At 41.5% G+C, this 21,840-nt stretch overlaps 1 protein-coding gene across 1 annotated transcript in view; it reads right to left on the reverse strand.

Moving 5' to 3' along the window:
* Positions 1-354: 354 nt before the first annotated feature.
* The window catches only part of ddb1 (damage-specific DNA binding protein 1), a 143,085-nt gene continuing 121,599 nt past the window's right edge, over positions 355-21,840 (reverse strand). Inside the window, exons 24-27 of the mRNA XM_084061288.1 lie at positions 21,417-21,586; positions 11,051-11,153; positions 6,295-6,418; positions 355-1,881 (exon numbers count right to left, since the gene is read on the reverse strand). Of these exons, the coding sequence (XP_083917414.1) occupies positions 1,798-1,881; positions 6,295-6,418; positions 11,051-11,153; positions 21,417-21,586 (481 nt within the window). The 3' untranslated portion in view covers positions 355-1,797. The remainder of the gene's footprint in view (positions 1,882-6,294; positions 6,419-11,050; positions 11,154-21,416; positions 21,587-21,840) is intronic.

Genomic DNA, 21,840 nt, shown 5'->3' on the forward strand with positions numbered 1-21,840 from the left:
CATCCTAAGCTGTGTTACGGTGCCTAAAACAGCGTGCCTAATATTTTTAATATTACGACTTTATGCGTCTTGCCGGGCAAGTGGACTATTTAATAGAACGACTTTATGCGTCCATGGCGGGTACTGTGTTAAGTAATTGGGTCTTATGATCAAAATAAGATTATAATGGTGTGTAAAAAAGAAAAATCCAAAATGTGCCACGGACACGACCAAGTCTTTGCCACGGACATATTGATGACCCCTGGCCCCGTATCATAGGAAGGGCTTTACTTTAGTGGGAGAGCGAGGTTGAGTGAGAGTCAGTCACCCCATTGAAGAGAGAGAGAGAGAGAGAGAGAGAGAGAGAGAAAGAGGTGGATGGTACTAAAGCAACCTTTATTAAAAGAAAACATGGAGAGAGAACATCACAGAGACAAAATAGCTACAAATCTATTTCTTCTTTTTTCCTCATTTTGTTTCTCAAGTAGATCCTGTTCACTCCAGACTTCAATAACAGCCGTTAAGCCCATTTTATACTCCGACACAGCGTAACAATCTAGGAGTTCTGTTCAACACGGGACCAATTTAATGGGATATACTTCAACCACTTGAACCCTAGACACTTAGTTTCATACCTGTACACTTTAGTATTTTCGCCGAATGTTCGCCGCCCAGAACAGGGACGCTAGCCAAGGGTTCAAGTGGTTAAAAATGTGTCCTGGGGACAAATCCCAAAGACAAAACAACTCACATCCATGGAGCACAGCAAGTGGCGGCCATTTTGTTTACTGTGGCTCCATAGATAGAAAGTCCCTTCATTCTGCCCCATAGAGAATTCCGAAAATATATATATAACTTATTTCAGAGCCTGGAACCAGGCCATCCAGGCTACTGGTGAATCATGAACATAAAACATTATGATTCTGTGTCAAAAAAAAAAGTTAAACCGCAACAAAAAAAAACTTGTAACCTTAAACCATCCCACAGGCCTGGATGGCTCGGTTCCAGGCTTAAAATAATGAATATTCATATTTTCAATGAACAAGCTTTCTATCTGTGGAACCAGGTAAACAAAATGGCCTGCCCTGCTCCTATTGGAGACGTGTGATGTAGATCCTGTAAGAGTGTAAGTTCAGAACGTAGGAACATTATTTTATAAACCTGGTGAGTCCTACAAAAAGCCAGTACAGTGCCTATTGGTATTTATATTTATAGCCACAACACTCCCTCCCTGGCAAGAAGCCACACAATCCCTGCCCTGTGGTGAAGGGGTTAAATTCTCATGATGTAAGTCACACACTGTAAACCATGCATGCTCACACACACACACACACACACACACACACAGCCTCGCTCTGCCACACAAGCAAAACGCACACACACACACACACACACACACACACACACACTCGCACGCACACCGCGACCAAAGTCTTTGGTCTAATTTGTTGTCAATTTTAAGCCCGATTTATGCGTCGTTGCGCCACACCGCCGCAGACCGGAAATAGTTGATCTACAAGCTCACACGGCGCTCACGGCCTGAGCTTTGTAGATCGACTATTTTTGTCGCACGACGCCGGGGCGCAACGAAGCGTGCGTTAGGCTCCAGGTGGTGGGGGGGGGAGGGGGAGAGGGGGGGGGGGGGGGGCTGAAGAAGAAGAGGGACAGATGTTTGAAGTCTGAAGGACGAACATGACGTCATGCACACAGCGGGTTTATTTATATTTATTTACAAAGCTGTCCCTGTCCCGTGTGTGTCTTCTGACGGGGTGGGTCTTCTATAGGAAGCACAGGAGGAGCACAGGGTGGGTTTTTAGGCTAGTGGATCCGGGTCAGCTCCTCCACGATCTTGATGACCTCGTCCACCGTGGCCTCGCGCTTCATCCCGCTGCCGTCGTCAATCTGTGGGGGAAAAAAAACACGTACGACGCACATGGAACAGTTAACCCATTAAGACCTTTTTTAAGAACAGTTAAAAAATAAAAAAATAATAAAATCAAGATTTTTCAAAAATAGCAGATCTACAAGCTCATAGCGCTATGAGCTTGTAGATCTGCTATTTTTGAATAGCCAAAGAAACCTAAAGTGACCCAGATGCGTTCCAGGTCTTAATGGGTTAATCCCAATAGGCTTGTTTTTCCTTGGACCATAATGTTAATATTTTAGATAGCAGGTTGTTTAGACAAAAGCTGGGTTCATTGTTTACCTGGTGTCCTATAGTTTCAATGTACAGATTCTTATTGTCTCCGCCAGGCCGAAAGGCATGGCGAGAGAGTATGTTTTACCCTCCGTCCGTCCTTCCGTCCGTGTGTCCGTGTGTCCGTGTGTGTGTCCTGTCTGTGTGTTACCAGCTAATCTCCGGCACCGTTGGTCCGTTCGCTCCGAAACTGTGCACACACACTCCCTGGATGCCAATTCAGAACCTCTGCCCCAATTTTTTCACATGGGCCTGTTATAGCGCCACCAGGAGGCCGATTTGTGCAAAACACAAATCCTACAGATTTTATCCAAATGTCATGCAAATCGGTACACAGTATCTCTATAGTCATGAGATCAACACGGATCTGTCCGATTTCCCATATTCCATCCTGATTGCCTATGCTTGGCTTCCAAAGTTTGCAGGATTGGTCCGTTTTGAACAAAATGCCTCAAACTATGCATGCAGCTTGCGATTTCCGTGAAATTTCACACGCACATTCCCACTAGGCCGAGGAAGAAATGCAACCCTTTTCACATTGGCCTGTTATAGCGCCACCAGCAGGTCTAATTTAGCAAAACACATTTTTGGAACAAAACGCCTCAAATCATGAATGCAGTGTCTGATTGCCGTGAAAGACCTAAGAATAAATGGCACCCTTTTCACATTGGCCTATTATAGCGCCACCAGGAGGCCAGAATAACGTACCTGACCTGGCGGAGACCTGTGCTCCGAGGAGCACTTTTTCTAGTTTTGATAGTATAATGCATTGGTTCTCAAAGTGGGGTCTGGGGACCCCCAGGGGTCCTTGGCGGAGGGGTACCAGGGGGTCCCCAGCTAAATAAGTTAATATAGCATCACAATCATTTTAACCACTTTAACCATTATTGTATACTTTGGCTATTAAAAAATAGCAGATCTACTAGCTCATAGCGCGGCACTCGGTGCCGCGCTATGAGCTTGTAGATCTGCTATTTTTTTTTAATCATGAAACTTTGCGCAAATCTTGAATATATATATTTTTTAAAGCCAACATTTGTAACTCAAATCTTTGCTTCCAGGGGTCCCTGGAACAAAATATTTTGAGATGGGGGTCCGTGGCCAAACACGTATAATTTTGGGGGTCCTTGACATGAAAAGGTTTTAGAACCACTGATTTAGTGTATAACCTGATGCTACAGGTTCTTGGTTTACCTGTGTGATCCTAGCTTACTGCGGCACTACACTGTCTCTCTGCATTTGATGTATGCGTTTACCTTGCTAAATGCCTACATTGTAATTGATTTAATAGATTATAAAAAGATGCCAATCTACGAGGTCAGAACCTTGGCGGTTGGGTGACCTCGCAGATCGGCCATTTTCTGCATTTCTCGCACTACACCGTTGTATGTGGTTAATCAGACCGTGTGTGTTGCTCGTCTGTTTCTATTCTAACGAGTCTTTATAATTTGGTCTCATTAGGTGTGCTCTGCTCTGCTGTGCTTGTATTGTCTTTTTTTTTGCTGACATACTGTAAGTGTCCCTAGACAATAGGAATAAATGCACACGCTCGCACAAAATATTTTGAGTAGTACAAGCACAATTAATTTGAATTTGTCTGCCAATTGGACGCTACTGAAAGGGCATTTATATTATAGTTTGATGCACTGCAGAGTTCCTTGGCTTTCTATAAATACTGATGTCATTTTTTGTACTTTAAAGCGATGTTTCACTTTAAAAATGTTTGGTGTCATTTTAACGTCCACTCAGTTTCTAAGTTACTTGATTGATTCGGTATTTAGATATTTGATATTCATTTTATCAGACACGCCCCCTTCCTAGTTCCTATACAAACCCACTGTACGTGTTAAGTTAGTGGGTTTATATAGGAAGGGGAACTGTCTGATGAATAATAAAATATCTAAATACTGAATCAAGCAACTTAACTCTTTAAGACCTGGGACGCATCTGTGTCACTTTAGTTTTCTTTGGCTATTCAAAAATAGCAGATATACAAGCTCATAGCGCGGCACCGAGTGCCGCACTATGAGCTTATAGATCTGCTATTTCTGAAAAATCTTGAAAAAATATTTTTCTGATTTTTTTCAAAAAACTGTTAGGATTTAGAAAACATTTTTAAGAATCGCCTCAGGTCTTAACTCACTGAGTGCCATTAACTTGTTTCACGTGTTTTTACCGCTATGGCGCTGGGTGCCATTAACGTGTTTGACGTGTTTTTGAAAAAATAGTAAAAACAAAAAAAAAACATGTTCAGAACCCAAGATATCATCATCTGAAGATTTGCAGCTCCATCCACTCCTTGTTTAACTTTAGAACTGAAAAAGGCTGTATCTCGCTTCCTAAGCATTTTTAGTTTTCTGTGAAAAAAACTCTGGCACTTTTCAGAATCAATTCTGAAATAATTCTGGCAATCCTGGCACTCAGGGAGTTAAAGGGTTAAAAACTGTTCGAGGTGAAACACACGCCAGAGTAGACGTTAAAATTACCTCGAACATGTTTGAAAGTGAAAAAATATATATTTGAAAATACAGGTTCTTTTTTTCACCATTTCCTTTTGGACATACAAGGTGTCCAGCCGACTGCACAGAAGCTCCAGAACTATTCAGTGTTTTCTGCGAGCATGTTCTCTTTCATTTACAAAGTTCAAAACTAGATTACTCCTGATTCATGAAATCATAATGCACGAAAACCAAGGATTTGGTATTCTATGTAAAAGAGGCTAAAACCTTCGAAAACCAAGGATTTGTGTTCTATATAAAGAGGCAAAAAAAATTTGAAAACCAAGGATTTGAATTCTATGTGAAAGATAGCTAAAAACCTTGACGTCTGCAAATGATCCATTGTGCCGTTTGTGTGGACATTTGTACAGCGCACACATCACATGTTCACAGTGAGATAAATAAGTATAGAAAATATAACCACCGAAAAACGTTTTACAGAATGATACGTGACTGCAGCCACTTTCAGAATGGAGACATAAACATTGGAGAACGTGAATGCCTGGAGAACAGGAAAATATGCAAGTAATTACTTATGTAAGTACTGTAGGGAGTAGGGTTAGGATCCTTTAGAATGTCCTTAACGTTTCTATACATCTTTTAAAAAGACATACTTTTGACCTTCAATATAATTGTTGATGAACAGAAATTACATCATACACCTCCTGCATCTTGGCAGGAGCCAGATCTAAGAAGCTCTCTATAACAACAGGGGTCTTTAACAGGGGGTCCGGGACCCCAAGGGGGTCCTCAGAGTTACTACAGTTACAAAATCTTTGTGAGATAGGATTTTCTTTTTTTTTACATTAACCACTTGAGCCCTAGAATTCCTTTTCTGAGGGGAACATTAGCCGGAAATAGCAGATCTACAAGCAACGCCTCGCAGTGTGAGCTTGTAGATCGGCTATTTTCGGCAAAGCGGTTTGGTGTAGAGGGGGGTTTAAGTGGTTAAATGTTTGAATTGAACAAAAAACATTAATTTACACAACACTGATGATGAGTCAATGAAGCCATCTACTGTATGAAATCTATGAAAAGGTTTAAACTGCAATGCAACACAAGTGAAAAATGTAGTCGAGGGGTCCCTGCTTCATCTCTCTCTCTCAGCTAAAGGGGTCCTTGGCCTGAAAAACGTTGAAGAGCCCTGCTCTACAACATGGATGTGTAGTCGGTGCGTGTGTGTACTGTACTGCTTCTCAAACTATGTCATGTCAAGGACCCCCAAATTGACACTTATTAGCCCGCGGACCCCCATTTGAAAAGATAAGCCAGGGACCCCCATAAGAGAAGATTCTTACGACTCTCTAGCAGTGATTCTCAACCATTTTAATTTCAAGGACCCCCAGTTTGACATGCATTAGGGCTACAGACCCCCATTTAATGGCATTTATATCCCTGGGACCCCAATTTATATTATAAACTCAATGTTAATGTAACTCTGAGAGAGTACAAATGGAACCAAATGGACCCATTTGGTTCCATTTGTACACTCTCAGAGTTACAGACCCATAAGGGTCCATTTGGTTCCTGTCCATCATTTAGCTGGGGACCCCCTGGAACTCCCTCAAGTACCCCTGGGGGTCCCCGGACCCCACTTTGAGAACCAATGCTGTGCTGTACCTGTAGAGTGCTGACCACCTCCTGCATCTTGGCCCGGCCCAGGTCTAAGAAGCTCTCTATGAGGTCTCCGTCGATGAAGCCGGTGGCCTGCTCCGTCTTACGCTCCGTGTGGAACGACCTCCAGGTGACACCAGAGTCAAGGAACATCCATGTGTATACGGTACATACTTTTTGTGTCATTTCATAAGGTAATTCAAATATTACGTTTTTTTTTTCTCCCCCCCACTTGGGCTGACAGCCCAGGTTGGAATGAATGAATGAATGAATGAATTCTTTATTTTGAACATGTTTAAAAAATAAGTAAATAAAAAAAAATTATGCAATAAATTGCAATACAGCCTCTCAGGCAACAACAAAACTATAATTTTACATGTTCAAAGAGGAGTAGGTTGAAGTATAAAACAGGGTTTAAGGGGTATTTTGGGTGAAAACAAAGCGTTTTTTTCCTGGTAGTTTTTTGTTTTTTTTTGTTAAAGAGGTTAAAGCGCTATGTTCTGATAGTAATCATTGCTATAGAGTACAGAAGTCCTGACGTCACTCGTTCATCCCCAGGTTCGTAAAGTAATTTCTCTATGGAGAATAACATTGGGTCATCTTAGAATCGTCTCATATAAGAATTGTGGTCCAAAGATAAACAAACTGTCTCGGCGATATTGTCAGGGAGGAGGTTCTGTATCGTTTATGATAGTCAGTCACTTATATTTGATACAGTCTGTTTCTGGCGAAAATTTAACTAATTCGGCGGAAGTGACATTATCGTTTTCTCTCCGTCAGTTGATGCTTCATATCCATAAGAGTCAAACCACCGGGGTCATTTGTTTATTTTTGTAACACAGTTCTTATTTGACGCGATATTAAATACGTCTATGGGAATCAGAATGGGGGTGGAAAACCACAAACCAGGTAGACAAACCTAGGATGTGTAAAATTACGTCAGACTTCGGTGCTCTATTGGGTGTTTGTTCAGTAACAGGAGTCGCTCTTTAGTAAACAGAAAATACATGTTCGGGTGGGTTAAACATTTTCAGCCCATCAGGGGAGAGTACCCATTTATCAGCTTACATTGTATAGCGTTCCAGTTCCAATTTTGTTCTGCTCATTTCTTTGTGTCATCACCTCCAATTCCCCTTGTTTATCCTCCACCCTGTGTGAGTTCTCTCTCCTGATTGGATACAATTGGTATCCCGACCTGAAACTGTGTTTTCTGCTTGCCAAAGAGCTGGAGAGACATGGAGACTCCTCCTGTTACTGAACAAACACTCTATAGCAATGAGTACTATCAGAATATAGAGCTATTTAACACACATTTTAACCAAAGAAAACATACACTTACCCTACCTGTTAGTGGAATGTAAAATATAATGTGGAGGAAGAATAAAAGGACTAATATATCCACAACACGGGGTTGGGCAGAGGGCCTAATGTAGTCGGTCATGGCACATTCAAAAAAATATGAACTAATCTCAAAAACAAATGGTGATGGCTGGCAGCCCAAACAACCTGCTGGTACACACAGATGTGCATTAACCCTTTAAGACCGGGAACGCATTTGTGTGTCATTTTAAGATGTCTTTGGCTATATAAAAATAGCAGATATACAAGCTCATAGCGCGGCACCGAGTGCCGCGCTATGAGCTTGTAGATCTGCTATTTCTTTTTTAAATTGTGAAAATGTGTGCAAATCTTTAGGTTGAATACCGGTATATACTTTTTTAAAGCGAAAGTTTTTAACTCAAATCTTTTTACAAATTCACTCAAAAAAAAAACTCAACATTTTACAAATGTCTTGTAAATCCTAACAGTTTTTTTTCCTAAAGTTTTTTTTCATATTTTTTTTTACTTATGTTGCTCATTATTATTATCAATGGTTTTCAAACTTTTTGTGTCAAGGACCCCCAAAATAATATGTATTTGTCCGCAGACCCCCTCCCATCTAAAAATATTTTGTTCCAGGGACACGATTTTTCTAAAAATAGCCAAAGACACCTTAAAATGACACACATGCGTTTCCTTCCCGGCCTTAAAGGGTTAATAACCTTGACTTAATCTGGGCTGTAAGCGCAGTAATCCTTTTATCTGAACTAGCGTTGGTATTGTTGCCCGATATTAGCGGAAAAGTTTTGCGAATTAATTCGGCCAGTTTGTTTGACCTGATAACGATGCGGTCGGGTGTAAAACCTCGTATGTCACAAAACCCCTTACTTTTCAGGAAAATAACCTGGATTCAAAGTCACAAGCTTTTGTTAATACTTTTCATAACCACTTTCACAATCCTGATATAAAAAAGTGGGCGGTGTGTGGTCATCACAACATGACTCACTTTAAAAAAAGGATAAATTATTTTTTTTAAAGTCCATACTGCTATTCATAGGGCTGCACATGTGTCATGTGTTTCGCTAGCCAATCACAGTCCTGAATTTGCAAAGTCAGCCAATCACATTACAGTTAGTGGTGATGACACTAGCTGTAATGTGATTGGCTGATATGAAAAAAGTATCGATTTGCATTAACAATGGAAGGGTTAGGGGGTACACACATTTTTTGGTCGGTGTCTAAAACTCACTTATAGGGGGCGGCTACACCGCCCCAAAAATCACACCCAGTGTGAAGTGGGCGGTGTGGTCACAGTGGTCATCACAGTGGGTGATTCACTTAAAAAAAAACATAAATGTGTTTTTTTTAAGTGCACAGTCCTACTTAAAGGACTTCACATGTGTCATGTGTTTCACTAGCCAATCACAGTCCTGAATAGAGTCAACCAGTGTACAATGGTGGCCAATCACGGTGCAGGGTTAGGGTGGTACAATGGTGGCCAATCACAGCGCAGGGTTGGGGGGGTCCAAACCTCACATATAGGGGCGGTTGCACCGCCCAAAAATTGGGTCGGCCAGCCGGCAGACCTCTGCCCCGTCACGTCACTATAACTCAGACATAACCATAAACAGAGTGCACTATGACTCAGACATAACCATATAGTTCCCACTGCAGCTACACCCAAATATGGCATGTGTTATGCTGACTGCGACAGCATGACATTAAGACAAAAAAACAAACCTTGTCGTCATGAGTGGGATCGATGATGCAACGTAGATGTGAGGGCCTCTAGTTTTTTTTTATAAAACCCGCTATGCGACACGTTGTGAGCTTAAACATCATCTATTTTGGCTACTTTTGCATAACACTCTTGAACACCAAAGTAGGGCATTAATTCGCAAAAACAAAAAACATTAAAAAAAGGTTGAAACGTGGACATACAGATGTGCCACTTCAAAACTTCACACGTTACTGTTCTTTCCCTGAAAGTGGCCTGAAAATGCATTTTTTTCCTCCCTTTTCTGCCCTTAAAATGCACTGTTTTGCCCCTGAAAAGAAGTTGTCACTACACACCCCCGTTTTTCCCTTCAACAGACATCCATATACATGAGAACAAAAGAATGTGTGTTGAATAAGGTGTCAGACTCATTATGAGGCGAAAGGTGATTTGACCAGTTGCTCAGATTAATTAGCATCATAAAAGCAGTGATCATCAAAATAATTCAGCATTTAAATGCCCTTCTTTGTCCCTCTTATTGCCCTGGGAATCCCCCGAAAATGTACTGTCTTGGCGATGGCAGGACATGTGAAGTTTTGAAGTGGCACATCTGTACAAGGTTTCTGGCCGACAATGGCGATAACGTCGTTATCGGGGCAGAAAACTCTCATTCTCCATATTCTAACTTTTAGTTTTTTTTTCGTAAATTAACGCCCTACTTGATTGTACTACAGCGTCACACAAAAGCATCAAAAGCAGCAGATCTACAAGCTCGAAACGCGGCGCGAAGCGACGAGTTTCGAGCTTGTAGATCTGCTGCTTTCGCCGTTTCTGAATTTGCATCCTGAATTTGAAGTAACAGTTGTGGACATACAGTATGAGGTTTCCACCCGACAGAGTCTATGATCATTATTCCGCAGCCAGAAACCATAAAGCCCTGGTTCTGACTGGAAGATTACAACATGTCATCATGGGCGCTGCTACGGCGTGGGTCGTCCCGTCAAAGCACAGGCCATTTCACGCATGAGATCACGGTGAAACACGGGGGCCCGGTGGTGGTGTCACACACGGTGGAGGTTTATATTAACCCTTTACGACCTGGAACGCATGTGCGTCATTTTAGATTTCTTTGGCTATTCAAAAATAGCAGATCTACAAGCTCGTAGCACGGCACCGAGTGCCGCGCTACGAGCTTGTAGATCTGCTATTTAAAAAAAAGAAATCATGGCATTTTTTTAAAGGAATTTTTAACTCAAATATTTGCTTCTGGGGATTCTACAAATGTCTTTTAAATCCTAACAAAAATCCTAAGAAAAAACGCATGTTGCTATACTATCAGTGGTTTTCAAACTTTTTCATGTCAAGGACCCCCAAAATGATATGTATTTGGCCGCGGGCAGTTACAAATGTTTGCTTTAAAACAAGATATTAAAAGATGTGCACACATTTTCAAGACTTTTAAAAAATAGCAGATCTACAAGCTCGTAGCGCGGCACTCGGTGCCGCGCTATGAGCTTGTATATCTGATATTTTTGAATAGCCCAAAGTGAAAAATAATGCTTTTTTAGCTCAAATCAAAAAGTGACACAGATGCGTTCCAGGTCTTAATGGGTTAACAACCGTCATCATTGTTCCGGGTGTGAAGTTTTCACTGCCAGCGTTGACAGGCCTATACCGTGACAGACGGTTAACCATGCATGCAGACAGACAGAGAGGAAAGGATATAAGCTGTGCTCGATCTTGCCCACGCTCTTGATGACCTTGTTCAGACGGTTCTGCAGATCCAGGAGGAGGCTGTACCAGCCCTCCGACAGGGACGTCACCAGACCTACACGCACACGCACACGCACACGCACACGCACACACAGTCAGTCAACAATACAACACAACATAATAAAACATAATGAAAACATAATATTTCCGCTGTTGGGCGGAGAACCTGTGTTCCAATGTAAATATCATTTAGTCACAAACTCCGAAATACGTTTTCAATCGTCCAATATCTATAAAACCCACAGAGACACACTTAAAGGAATAGTTCACCTAAATAATGACTTACTTCCTATCAATTACACACCCCATGGAGGCCTTAGTTTTTGTCGCATTCCGAAGCCAATAATTTGATGACCGTGTGTATTGCCAGTAGGAGACACAAAGAGTCTCCTTTGTGTCTCCTACCGAATACATTAGCCAGTAGGAGACGGTAATCAAATTATTGGCTTAGGAATGCGACAAAAACAAAAAAAAAATCCATGAATTCAAGGCCTCATGGGGTGTGTAATTGATAGAAAATAAGTACTTTTTTTTGGGTGAACTAAAAAGAAAATTCTTCAGTGCTGAAAATAGTCGATCTGCAAGCTCAGTGAGCTTGTAGATCAGCTATCGTCTCTACTTTTGTATGGCACAAGTACAAGTAGGGCATTCATTCACCAAAAAAAAAAAAAACGTTAAAAGTTGCAATATGGAGATACAAGGTTTGTGCCTGTCGGCAACCATATTTCACACACGTGTAACTTCACACGTTTGTTTTTCACACATCGCCAAAAGATATGGAAACAGAGGGTGGAGGGAAAAAAAAGAACATCATCATCAACACCACATGAACCAACAGGATCATAATTACAGAGGCAGCTGCACAGGTGGCTAGTGGCTACAGCAACTACTGTGCTTTCTATTACCCTACCTTTCTTTCTTCATGAAAATGTGTGCAAATCTTTGAATATATCTATATTTTAAAGCGAACATTTTTAACTCAAATCTTTGCTTCTGGGGGGTCCCTGGAACAACATATTTAGATGGGGCCCGTGGCCAAATACATATCATTTTGCGGGTCCTTGACATGAAAAAGATTGAGCACCACTGATATAGAAACATACGTTTTTCAGAACACTGTTGAGATTTAGGAGACATGTAGAATCGGTTTCAGGTCTTAATGGGTTAATATGGCCCACAGCTTCCTTCCTAAAATGCATTATTCAGTGGCCCCTCAGTATAGTCATGTGAAATTCATACGTAGAAGTTTCTTGGCGTTTGGAAATTAACCTGGACATAATGGTGTATTTCTCAGCAGATTTTAAGATTCTTAACTGCTTGTTCCTTGTGTTGTTGCATTGTGAGCTTGCAGATCAGCTATTTTTGAATAGCCAATGTACAAATGTGGCAGATTTTGATGCTATATTTACTCATTTACCGGGGACCCAAACTGTTGTCGTGGTGTTACGGTACCTCCCTTGTTCCACTAAAAGGTCGGTGCAGCGCGGTTCAAATGATTAATAATTGAGGTGCAATTACGGTGGACACAATGACCTCACATGACAAGCGTCATTGAAGCTTTCTAACCATCAGGGCCTTAATACCTCCCTGCATTAAAGACCCATCTCTGTAATCTTTATTCATGCAGAAATACGTTGAACCGAGAAGTCAAAATTGTCCTGAATCTTTGGGACTTGATTAGGAATGATAAAACATAACAACGGTCCAACGTTTCATGGGCAGGTTAACCCATTAAGACCTGGAACGCATCTGTGCCACTTTAGATTTCTTTGGCTATTCAAAAATAGCAGATCTACAAGCTCGTAGCGCGGCACCGAGTGCCGTGCTACGAGCTTGTAGATCTGCTATTTTTGAAAAATCGTGCAAAAATATTTTTTATATTTTTTTCAAAAAAAGTTTTTTTTTAAGAATGGCCTCAGGTCTTAAAGGGTTAATGTTTTGGATAAATCCAGAACACAATGGATGGGTGTCTAATGATAGGAGTCATTCATTTGTGCTCTGATGGCTGCTGATGACTCTGTAGGAATGTGACGTGAACCCTAGCGTCCCTATTCTGGGCAGGTCATGTCAGGCAAACATTCAGCCAAAAATAGCTCAGTTGCGAGCTTGTAGATCTGCTATTTATGCAAAGTTTTTTTTGTGCATGAGGGGACAAATGAGGGGAGCAAGGATAGACCCCTGGGGGTCTCCGGTCAACAAAGTGCATAGGGTTTAAGTGGTTAATATTCTATATATATGTGAACGATTTAACAGCAAGTCATTGTGAATTTTTGTTTTTTTCATTTCACACGGAAGCAGAAAATCATATCAAAGGAATGGGATAGGGGTTGGTTAACCCATTTAGACCTGGAACGCATCTGTGACACTTTAGGTTTCTTTTGGCCATACAAAAATAGCATACAGTATATACAAGCTCATAGCGCGGCACCGAGTGCCGCGCTATGAGCTTGTAGATCTGCTATTTTTGAAAAATCGTTAAAAAAAAAATATATGTATTTTTTTTTTTTTTAATCTGTTAGGATTTAGAAAACATTTTAAGAATCGGACTCAGGCCTTAATGGGTTAACTAGATTGAGTGAATAGTTTTGAAACTACAGCTTATAGAACTGAAGTCAAGTTAAAAAACTTAAGCAGGGAAATCACCATTTGAATGTCTCACATTCACAGATAGTACTGTGCTCTCACACTAAGCTATATGTCCCATCATGCTTTGCAGGATCTGTATTTCTTTTGTCTGCTGGGCTGCTCTTTGTCTCCTGTATGGCCTTTGAAACCAAACGTTTGCCTCTGCCCCCTGCTGGAACCAGTGGTCCAGGAACATACAAATAGCAATGATATTTTGTTAAAACCGTTGTGCAAATGTGGCAAATACTTCTTTCTTTGAGATCTACATTAGACAAGCCAACAGACTAGTGATGACTTTCAAAACGTTCAGGTATAAATCGTGGATTTTACAGTGAACTTGTAATATTATGGACGAAACTGAGGTCATTGTTCGAGTGCTAGCTCTAACCTTATATCTTACCCACATGCTTATGTATTTATTTCATATTTACATGTCGATTTAAGCTCTGACATTTATGTCAGACATACACTAGCATGTGAAGAGTGTAGAGTGTGTGTGTGTGTGTGTGTGTGTGTGTGTGTGTGTGTGTGTGTGTGTGTGTGAGTGAGTGAGTGAGTGAGTGAGTGAGTGAGTGAGTGAGTGAGTGAGTGAGTGAGTGAGTCTGTGTGTGAGTCTGTGTGTGAGTCTGTGTGTGTGTGTGTGTGTGTGTGTGTGTGTGTGTGTGTGTGTGTGTGTGTGTGTGTGTGTGTGTGTGTGTGTTTGAGATGAGTAATTATTTTAATTATTTGTTTAGGAGAGGACCCGGAATAAGCCTTTAGGCTTCCCTTCCTACACCAACCACTGTCTTTTGTATTCAATGCACTGGTATCCTCTTTACTGTGCAATAAACTAAACTAATTTGACTGGGTCATTATTTACAATAATGACCTGGATGCTAAATAGTGTGTCCATCCTTTGTCTCTTTAAAGAAACAAAAAAAAAAGAATCCTTTTAGGACTATCCAATTTCCCAGGACCTGTGCAAGCTTCCAAAGAGGACAAAAGATGCTCTGAAGACGCACACACACACAAAGCCAAGCACCAAAAACCCTGGGCATAAAAATGCGTGTATAAAACTGTGTGAACGAACGCACACAAACAGAAATATGCAGATACATTCTTTTTTTTGTGTCAGATTTATGTGCGAGTTTCAGCGCGAGCCGACTACAAAATCACACGCCTCGTTTGTGCATGAGACTGTTTACACGTTAAGTGTTTTAAATAAATGATCAACGTTTCAGCCTAAAATGCGTGTTTTGGAAGTGCTGGGAGCCACGAAACGACTGGGATACACAACACTTGACAGTTTATACTGTCAAGAGTTGTGTGAGAGTTTATAAACACATTTCTTTTTAAATAGTTTTGCTGCTGTTAATCTCGCCTTCCTATTCATTTCAATTCATCAACTATTCTCTCAGTTTTTGGATTCTTCATTCACTGTGTGGAGGCATGCGAGGAAAAAAAGAGAACATTCTCCATGAATTCAAGGCATCACAGAGTGAGTAATTGATAGAACAAAAAGTTATTTTGAGGGGGAAGTATTCCTTGTGCTCGGGCGACACAGTGGTTAAGTACAGTAGCTGCCCACCTCCGCAGAGTCTAGGGGTTCCAATCCACCGTGGCTTTCGAACCCCGGCTTTGTTCGTCTATACCAGTGGTCCGGGGACCACCAGTGGTCCTTGAGGGGGTTCCAGCTAAATGATGGAGAGTTGGTAACCAAATGGACCCTTATAGATCTTTAACTCTTGAGAGTGTAAAATGAAACCAAATGGACCCTTACGGTTCCATTCGGTTTCATTTTACACTCTCAAGAGTTAAATTAATGTTTAAAGGAGGAGTTCACCCAAAAAATGACTAATTTTCTATCAATTCAGCCTTCAATTCAGGGATTTCTTTTTGTTTTTGTGGCATTCCTAAGCCAATAATTTGATGACCGGATGTATTTCCGGTAGGAGATACACCTGGAAATACACCTGGATACATAGCCGATATGAGACGGGAATCAAATTATTAGCTTAGGAATGCGACAAAAACAAAAGGAAATCCATGGATTCAAGGCTTCATGGGGTGTGCAATTGATAGAAAATAAGTCATTTTTTTGGGTGAACTCCTAATTTAACATCTGCAGTACTTAATTAGATAATTGTTATTTTGATCAACGTTGGCCTGTTATCTCTCCTATTGGTACCAACATCAATACAGCATGGAATTGTGAACAAAATATCTTGGGTTTTGGGTCTGAGAGGCTAAATCTCATCAAACGGTGGTTCCGTGGTTCAAAAGCAGAATAAATAATGGACCTTGATACGAAAAGGGTTGAAAAACACTGATTTATACAAAAAGGGCGGGAGGAGTAGGACGAAGGCTCTGCGTCCTCTCGGTGGGGGCTCCTCACTGTCAGTCAGTAGAACACAACGGCAGTGGCCACACACACACACAGTGCGTGGGGAGGAATTAATTGGCATAACGACTCACTCTTCCCCCGGCAGGGTTTGCTTTGGCGTCGGTCTTTTGTTTTGCATCCAGCACCGTCAAACCATATTTAACCCCTTTAGACCTGGAACGCATCTGTGTCCCTTTAGGTTTCTTTGGCTATTTTTGAAAAATCGTAAAAAAAAATATATGTATATATTTAAAAAAAAAATCTGTTAGGATTTAGAAAACATTTTAAGAATCTGACTCAGGCCTTAATGGGTTAAATACCCGCTCACCTAACACCTCTAATTCTACACACTAACACACACCATGACTGTTTTATTCCTCTATCTAAATTAATAAATCCCCCCCTCTTTTTGTGCGTTCTGTGACACGGGGCAGGGACAAAACGGGGGCTTGTCCGGTATCATTTTTGGTAAGCATTTTGGCTAGACAAACTCGTTTTTTTTTGTTTGTTATTTGGTTCGGGTAAGCGCCACGTTTATGAATTAGTCTCATTATACTTATTTTTGTCCCGGGGTAGTCTTCACTCTAGCATCCCATTGCTGCGTGTGGGTTGGCCACGCACGAATGAACTGATTCGGGGCGTATTTAACTGATACTAAGCACTTGATTTCCCTAGTCGTGCATAACTGTGTTTGGTAAAAGATCGAGGTTGAATATTGTGTATTTTGGGAATACATTTTCAATTATTAAAAGAATCCCTGGATAATAAGGCGAATATGCCTTAATACATTATAATTGCCCTCTAACAAAAAAATTAAACACTTCCAATATTGTATTTATTTTAGAAATAGTTAATCTTTTACTGAAGGGGGACAACACCCGCCGCAGGTCGATGATGTCATTTGTCCATGTGTGGCGCAGCCACATGTGTTTTTATTATTATATTTTAGTTCCATGCCTTAATGCATTAAGGCATATTTGGCTTATTAGCCAGGGATCATTTTAATCCAGTGCGATATTTATGTGTAGCCCTTGGTTAAACCCATTAAGACCTGAAGCCAATTCTACATGTTTCCTAAATCCCAACGGTATTCTGAAAAACGTATGTTTCTATATCAGTGGTGCTCAAACTTTTTCATGTCAAGGACCCCCAAAATGATTGGCCGCGGATCTCCCATCTCAGAATATGTTGTTCCAGGGACCCCCCAGAAGCAAAGATTTGAGTTAAAATGTTCGCTTTAAAACAATATATATATATATTCACAGATTTGCACACATTTTCACGATTTTTCAAAAATAGCAGATCTACAAGCTCGTAGCGCGGCACTCGGTGCCGTGCTATGAGCTTGTAGATCTGCTATTTTTGAATAGCCAAAGTGTAAAATAATGCTTTTTAGCTCAAATCAAAAAGTGACACAGATGCGTTCCAGGTCTTAATGGGTTAACATTTTGCCATACAAGGCATGCGTAGGGCTCATTTGTGTGTGTTGGGGGGGGGGGGGGTGGGGGGGGGGGGGGGGGGGTGGTGATGGAATGATGTGATATAACACTCTTTTGTTGCTTCAAAATGAAGATTCGCGTGGCAGCAACGGGCCTCCTAGACATGCCCATGTGAATACAGCACGATCAAGCCGACGCACAGGTTACTCTGGTAATGACGTTTGATTGGTAGTCTAGACAGGACATTGTTCCGCAGAGAGAGGTGGAGAAAATGTCTACAATAAGCTCGTCTCCGGGGCCCGTGTAAATCAGCTAACATCATCCAACTGTCCATGGACCTGCTTTTTTGCACTGCTCTGTAATAAACTATGTCATATATTTGAGTCTGAAGTCTTTTCCTACAAGAGTTCTCCTGCAAGGGTGAGAGAATAGTTTTGTCTCCAGCAGTTCTCCAATGCTGTGGGATATTGCATTGGAACCAAAAGGGAAGCTTCACAATTGTGTCGCCTCCGAGACAAACCATGTGAGCTTGTAAGTCGTCTATTTTCCTGCCGCGCGACACGGCCGTACGCCCGAAGTATGAATCGGGTTTAACCCATTTAGACCGGGAACGCATCCGTGTCAATTTAGATTTCTTTGGGCTATTCAAAAATAGCAGATATACAAGCTCACAGCACGGCACCGAGTGCCGCGCTATGAGCTTGTAGATCTGCTATTTTCTTGAAAAAAATCATGAAATCTTTCGCAAATCTTTACACGTGTCTTCTAAAATCCTAACTGTTTTTTTTAAAAAAACGTATGTTGTTAGATCAGTGGTTCTCAAACCTTTTCATGTCAAGGACCCCCACAATTATATGTTTTTGGCCGCCTATCACCATCAAAATACGGTTGTTCCAGGGACCCCCAGAAGCAAAGATTTGAGTTAACATTTTTGTTTAAAAAAATTATATGTATTCAAAGATTTGCACAAAATGTTCAAGATTTTAAAAAAAGTAAGCAGATCTACAAGCTAAAAATAATGGTTATATAATAATGGTTAAATAAGGGTTATAGCTCATATCTAAAATGACACAGATGCGTTCCCGGATTGAAAGGGTTATAAGTGTAGAGAGAGACTGGGGTGTGCAAATAATAGTTTGTGGAGTGTTTTCCCTGGTGACAGTCAGGCGTACAGTAGCAGTGTTTCTCCCCCTTTGGGTTTGCTTATGGAAGCTTGTTAGTGTTGTAGAGAAACGTAAAGTGGAGCGGGCTGTCTCGGGGGCACGTCCGTGGTCTCGGTGGGGTAGGGCTTTGCTTCTGTGGGGAAAAAAAACGTGCTCAATTGCAGTGGTGTTAAAGTACATTTACTCAAGTACTGTACTTCAGTACAATTCTGAGGTTCTACTTTAGTGGGGTATTTCCAATTTTCAGTACTTTTACTTCTACTCCTCTACATCTCAGAGGCAGATATTGTGCTTTTACTCTACTACAATTATTTGACAGCTTTAGTTACTAGTTACTTTGTAGATTTTGATTATTATTACAAAACATACATTGACACCACTTCAGCCCTATATACATTTCGGCCACTTGAAAATAGCCAATCTACAAGCTCACAATGCGTCGCGATGCGACGCATTGTGAGCTTGTAGATCTGCTATTTTCAAAAGATTTGAATACATTTGAAAACGAGTGAAATGGGATATTCTGCATAATGAGTACTTTCTACTTTTGGTAATTCAAGTACATTTTGATACCAATACCTTTGTACTTTTACTCAAGTAAATTCTGAATTCCAGACTTTTTACTTGTAACAGAGTATTTCTACATGGCAGTATTGAATACTTTTACTCATAAGTAAAACACGCAAGTACTTTTTCCCTACCACTGCTCGATAGAAAACACACCGCTGAGACGCTTCCCCACTGAGAAACAGTGGGGAAGCGCTTAGAGGCAAAATTAAGGCCATGTCCACAATGATCTGTGATCTCCACTCAAACTCATTTATTTCATCTTTACTTTGCCCGTCTGAGCGCGACTAATTTGCTTTTTGAGTAACGAGGGGTAAAATTATTCTTTTCCTGCCTTTACCTTTTTTTCCCAGCGAGAGAAAAGGAGTCAAGAGGGTTAGGATGTTTTTAGAAAGCCGTTAAATCCGACAGGGAATGGAAAATAAATCACCAAAGGCATGGACTTAAAAGGCCAGACTCAGTGAACTTACCCCCTCCTCCATCCCCCCCCCCTGGCAGATTACACTGTATATCGTTGTTGTCGGAGCAGAAACCTCTTATCTCCACACTCTTAACTTTGGGTTTTATTGTAAATTAACGGCCCTACTTGATCATACTAGAGCGTCAAACAAAAGCATCGAAAGTAGCAGATCTGCATGCTCGAAACGTGGCGTAAAGTGCAGCGTTTTGAGCTTGTAGATCTGCTACTTTTGCTATTTTCTTGTATTTGAATCCTGAAAAGTAACAGTTTTGGACATACGAGGTTTCCACCCGACAGAAATGGTATTGTTGTTGTTGTCGGGCGGAAAACTCATCTGTCCATATTTCAACGTATGTCTTTTCATAAATTAATGTCCTGCAACGGTGTCATGCGAAGATAGCCGATCGACAAGCTCACAACGTGTCGCGAGGTGGCGCGTTGTTGTGAGCTTATAGATCTGCTATTTTCGCTTTGTATTGTTAAATGAATGTGGTTAAGTCTGTCTGCAGGTTTTTATAAAAATGTAATGAATGAAAGTATTAACAAGAACTTGTGTCCAAATAACTTCACAGGATCAACTGGAACACAGTTTTCTTTGTTGTTTTTGTTTAATCCCATACGACCGGGAACGCATCTGTGTCATTTTTAGATTTCTTTGGCTATTCAAAAATAGCAGATCTACAAGCTCATAGCGCGGCACCGAGTGCCGCGCTATGAGCTTGTAGATCTGCTATTTTAGTTTGAAAAATCTAGAAAAGTTTTACAAATTTTAAGTTTGAATATATATATATATATTTTTAAGGCGAAGATTTGTAACTCACATCTTTGCTTCTGGGGGATTCTACAAATGTCTTCTAAATCCTAATAACTTTTTTATGTCAAGGATCCCCCGAAAATCATACAGTATGTATTTGTCCGCCGACCCCCATCTCAAAATATTTTGTTCCAGGAACCCCCAGAAGCAAAGATTTGAGTTACAAATGTTAGCTTGAAAAAACTGAAACACTCAAAAGATTTGCAAAAAAAAATTACATTCAAAAAATAGCAGATCTACAAGCTCATAGCGCGGCACCGAGTGCCGCACTATGAGCTTGTAGATCTGCTATTTTGGAATGGCCAAATAAATCTTAAAATGATGTGTTCCCGGATTGAACGGGTTAATTTCTTGAAAAGTAACAGTTTTGCGACCGCGACACACCTCTCTCTCTCTCTCTCTCTCTCTCTCTCTCTCTCTCTCTCTCTCTCTCTCTCTCTCTCTCTCTCTCTCTCTCTCTCTCTCTCTCTCTCTCTCTCTCTCTCTCTCTCTCTCTCTCTCTCTCTCTCTCTCTCTCTCTCTCTCTCTCTCTCTCTCTCTCTCTCTCTCTCTCTCTCTCTCTCTCTCTCTCTCTCTCTCTCTCTCTCTCTCTCTCTCAGTCCAAAGGCTGTCATTGGGACCCAATTGTCTCCGTGCCAGATGGACAAGGTGGGCCCAGTGAGGGCCAGATGGACAAGGTGGGCTCAGTGAGGCCCAGATGGACAAGGTGGGCTCAGTGAGGGCCAGATGGACAAGGTGGGCTCAGTGAGGGCCAGATGGACAAGGTGGGCTCAGTGAGGGCCAGATGGACAAGGTGGGCTCAGTGAGGGCCAGATGGACAAGGTGGGCTCAGTGAGGGCCAGATGGACAAGGTGGGCTCAGTGAGGTGACCCCCAGCGTGCTGCTTACCGATCATGCCGTTGACGGTGCCGAACAGCACGGAGCCCTGGGTGGGGGTGGAGCTCTCGCCCAGGTTCTGCAGCACCAGCGAGCCGTGGGAGAAGACGTTGACGAACTCCCCCAGGTGGAAGACCCCCACCTCCTGCAGGTGCTGTCTCTCCTCGTCTGTGGTGGCCGCGCTGCGTGGTGGGGAGAGAGACGGAGAGAGAGGATCAGTGTTATTTTCATAGCCTGGAAACCAGACCAATCTGCCATTGCAAAAAAAAAAAAAAAGAATTGCCCTCTGCAGATTTTGTCTGGCACCGCTCAGTTGTGATTGGATTTCACTCCCTCAGAAAGTAGTGAGGGACCAATCATGGCTCAGTATGCAAATATGGGGCGGGTTTATCAGCAGGGGCCCCTTGGAAATGCATGTTCCACACAGAGATTCCAG

Source organism: Gymnoscopelus microlampas (assembly GCF_963454915.1).
Source record: "Gymnoscopelus microlampas genome assembly, chromosome: 1".
Lineage (NCBI taxonomy): Eukaryota > Metazoa > Chordata > Actinopteri > Myctophiformes > Myctophidae > Gymnoscopelus > Gymnoscopelus microlampas.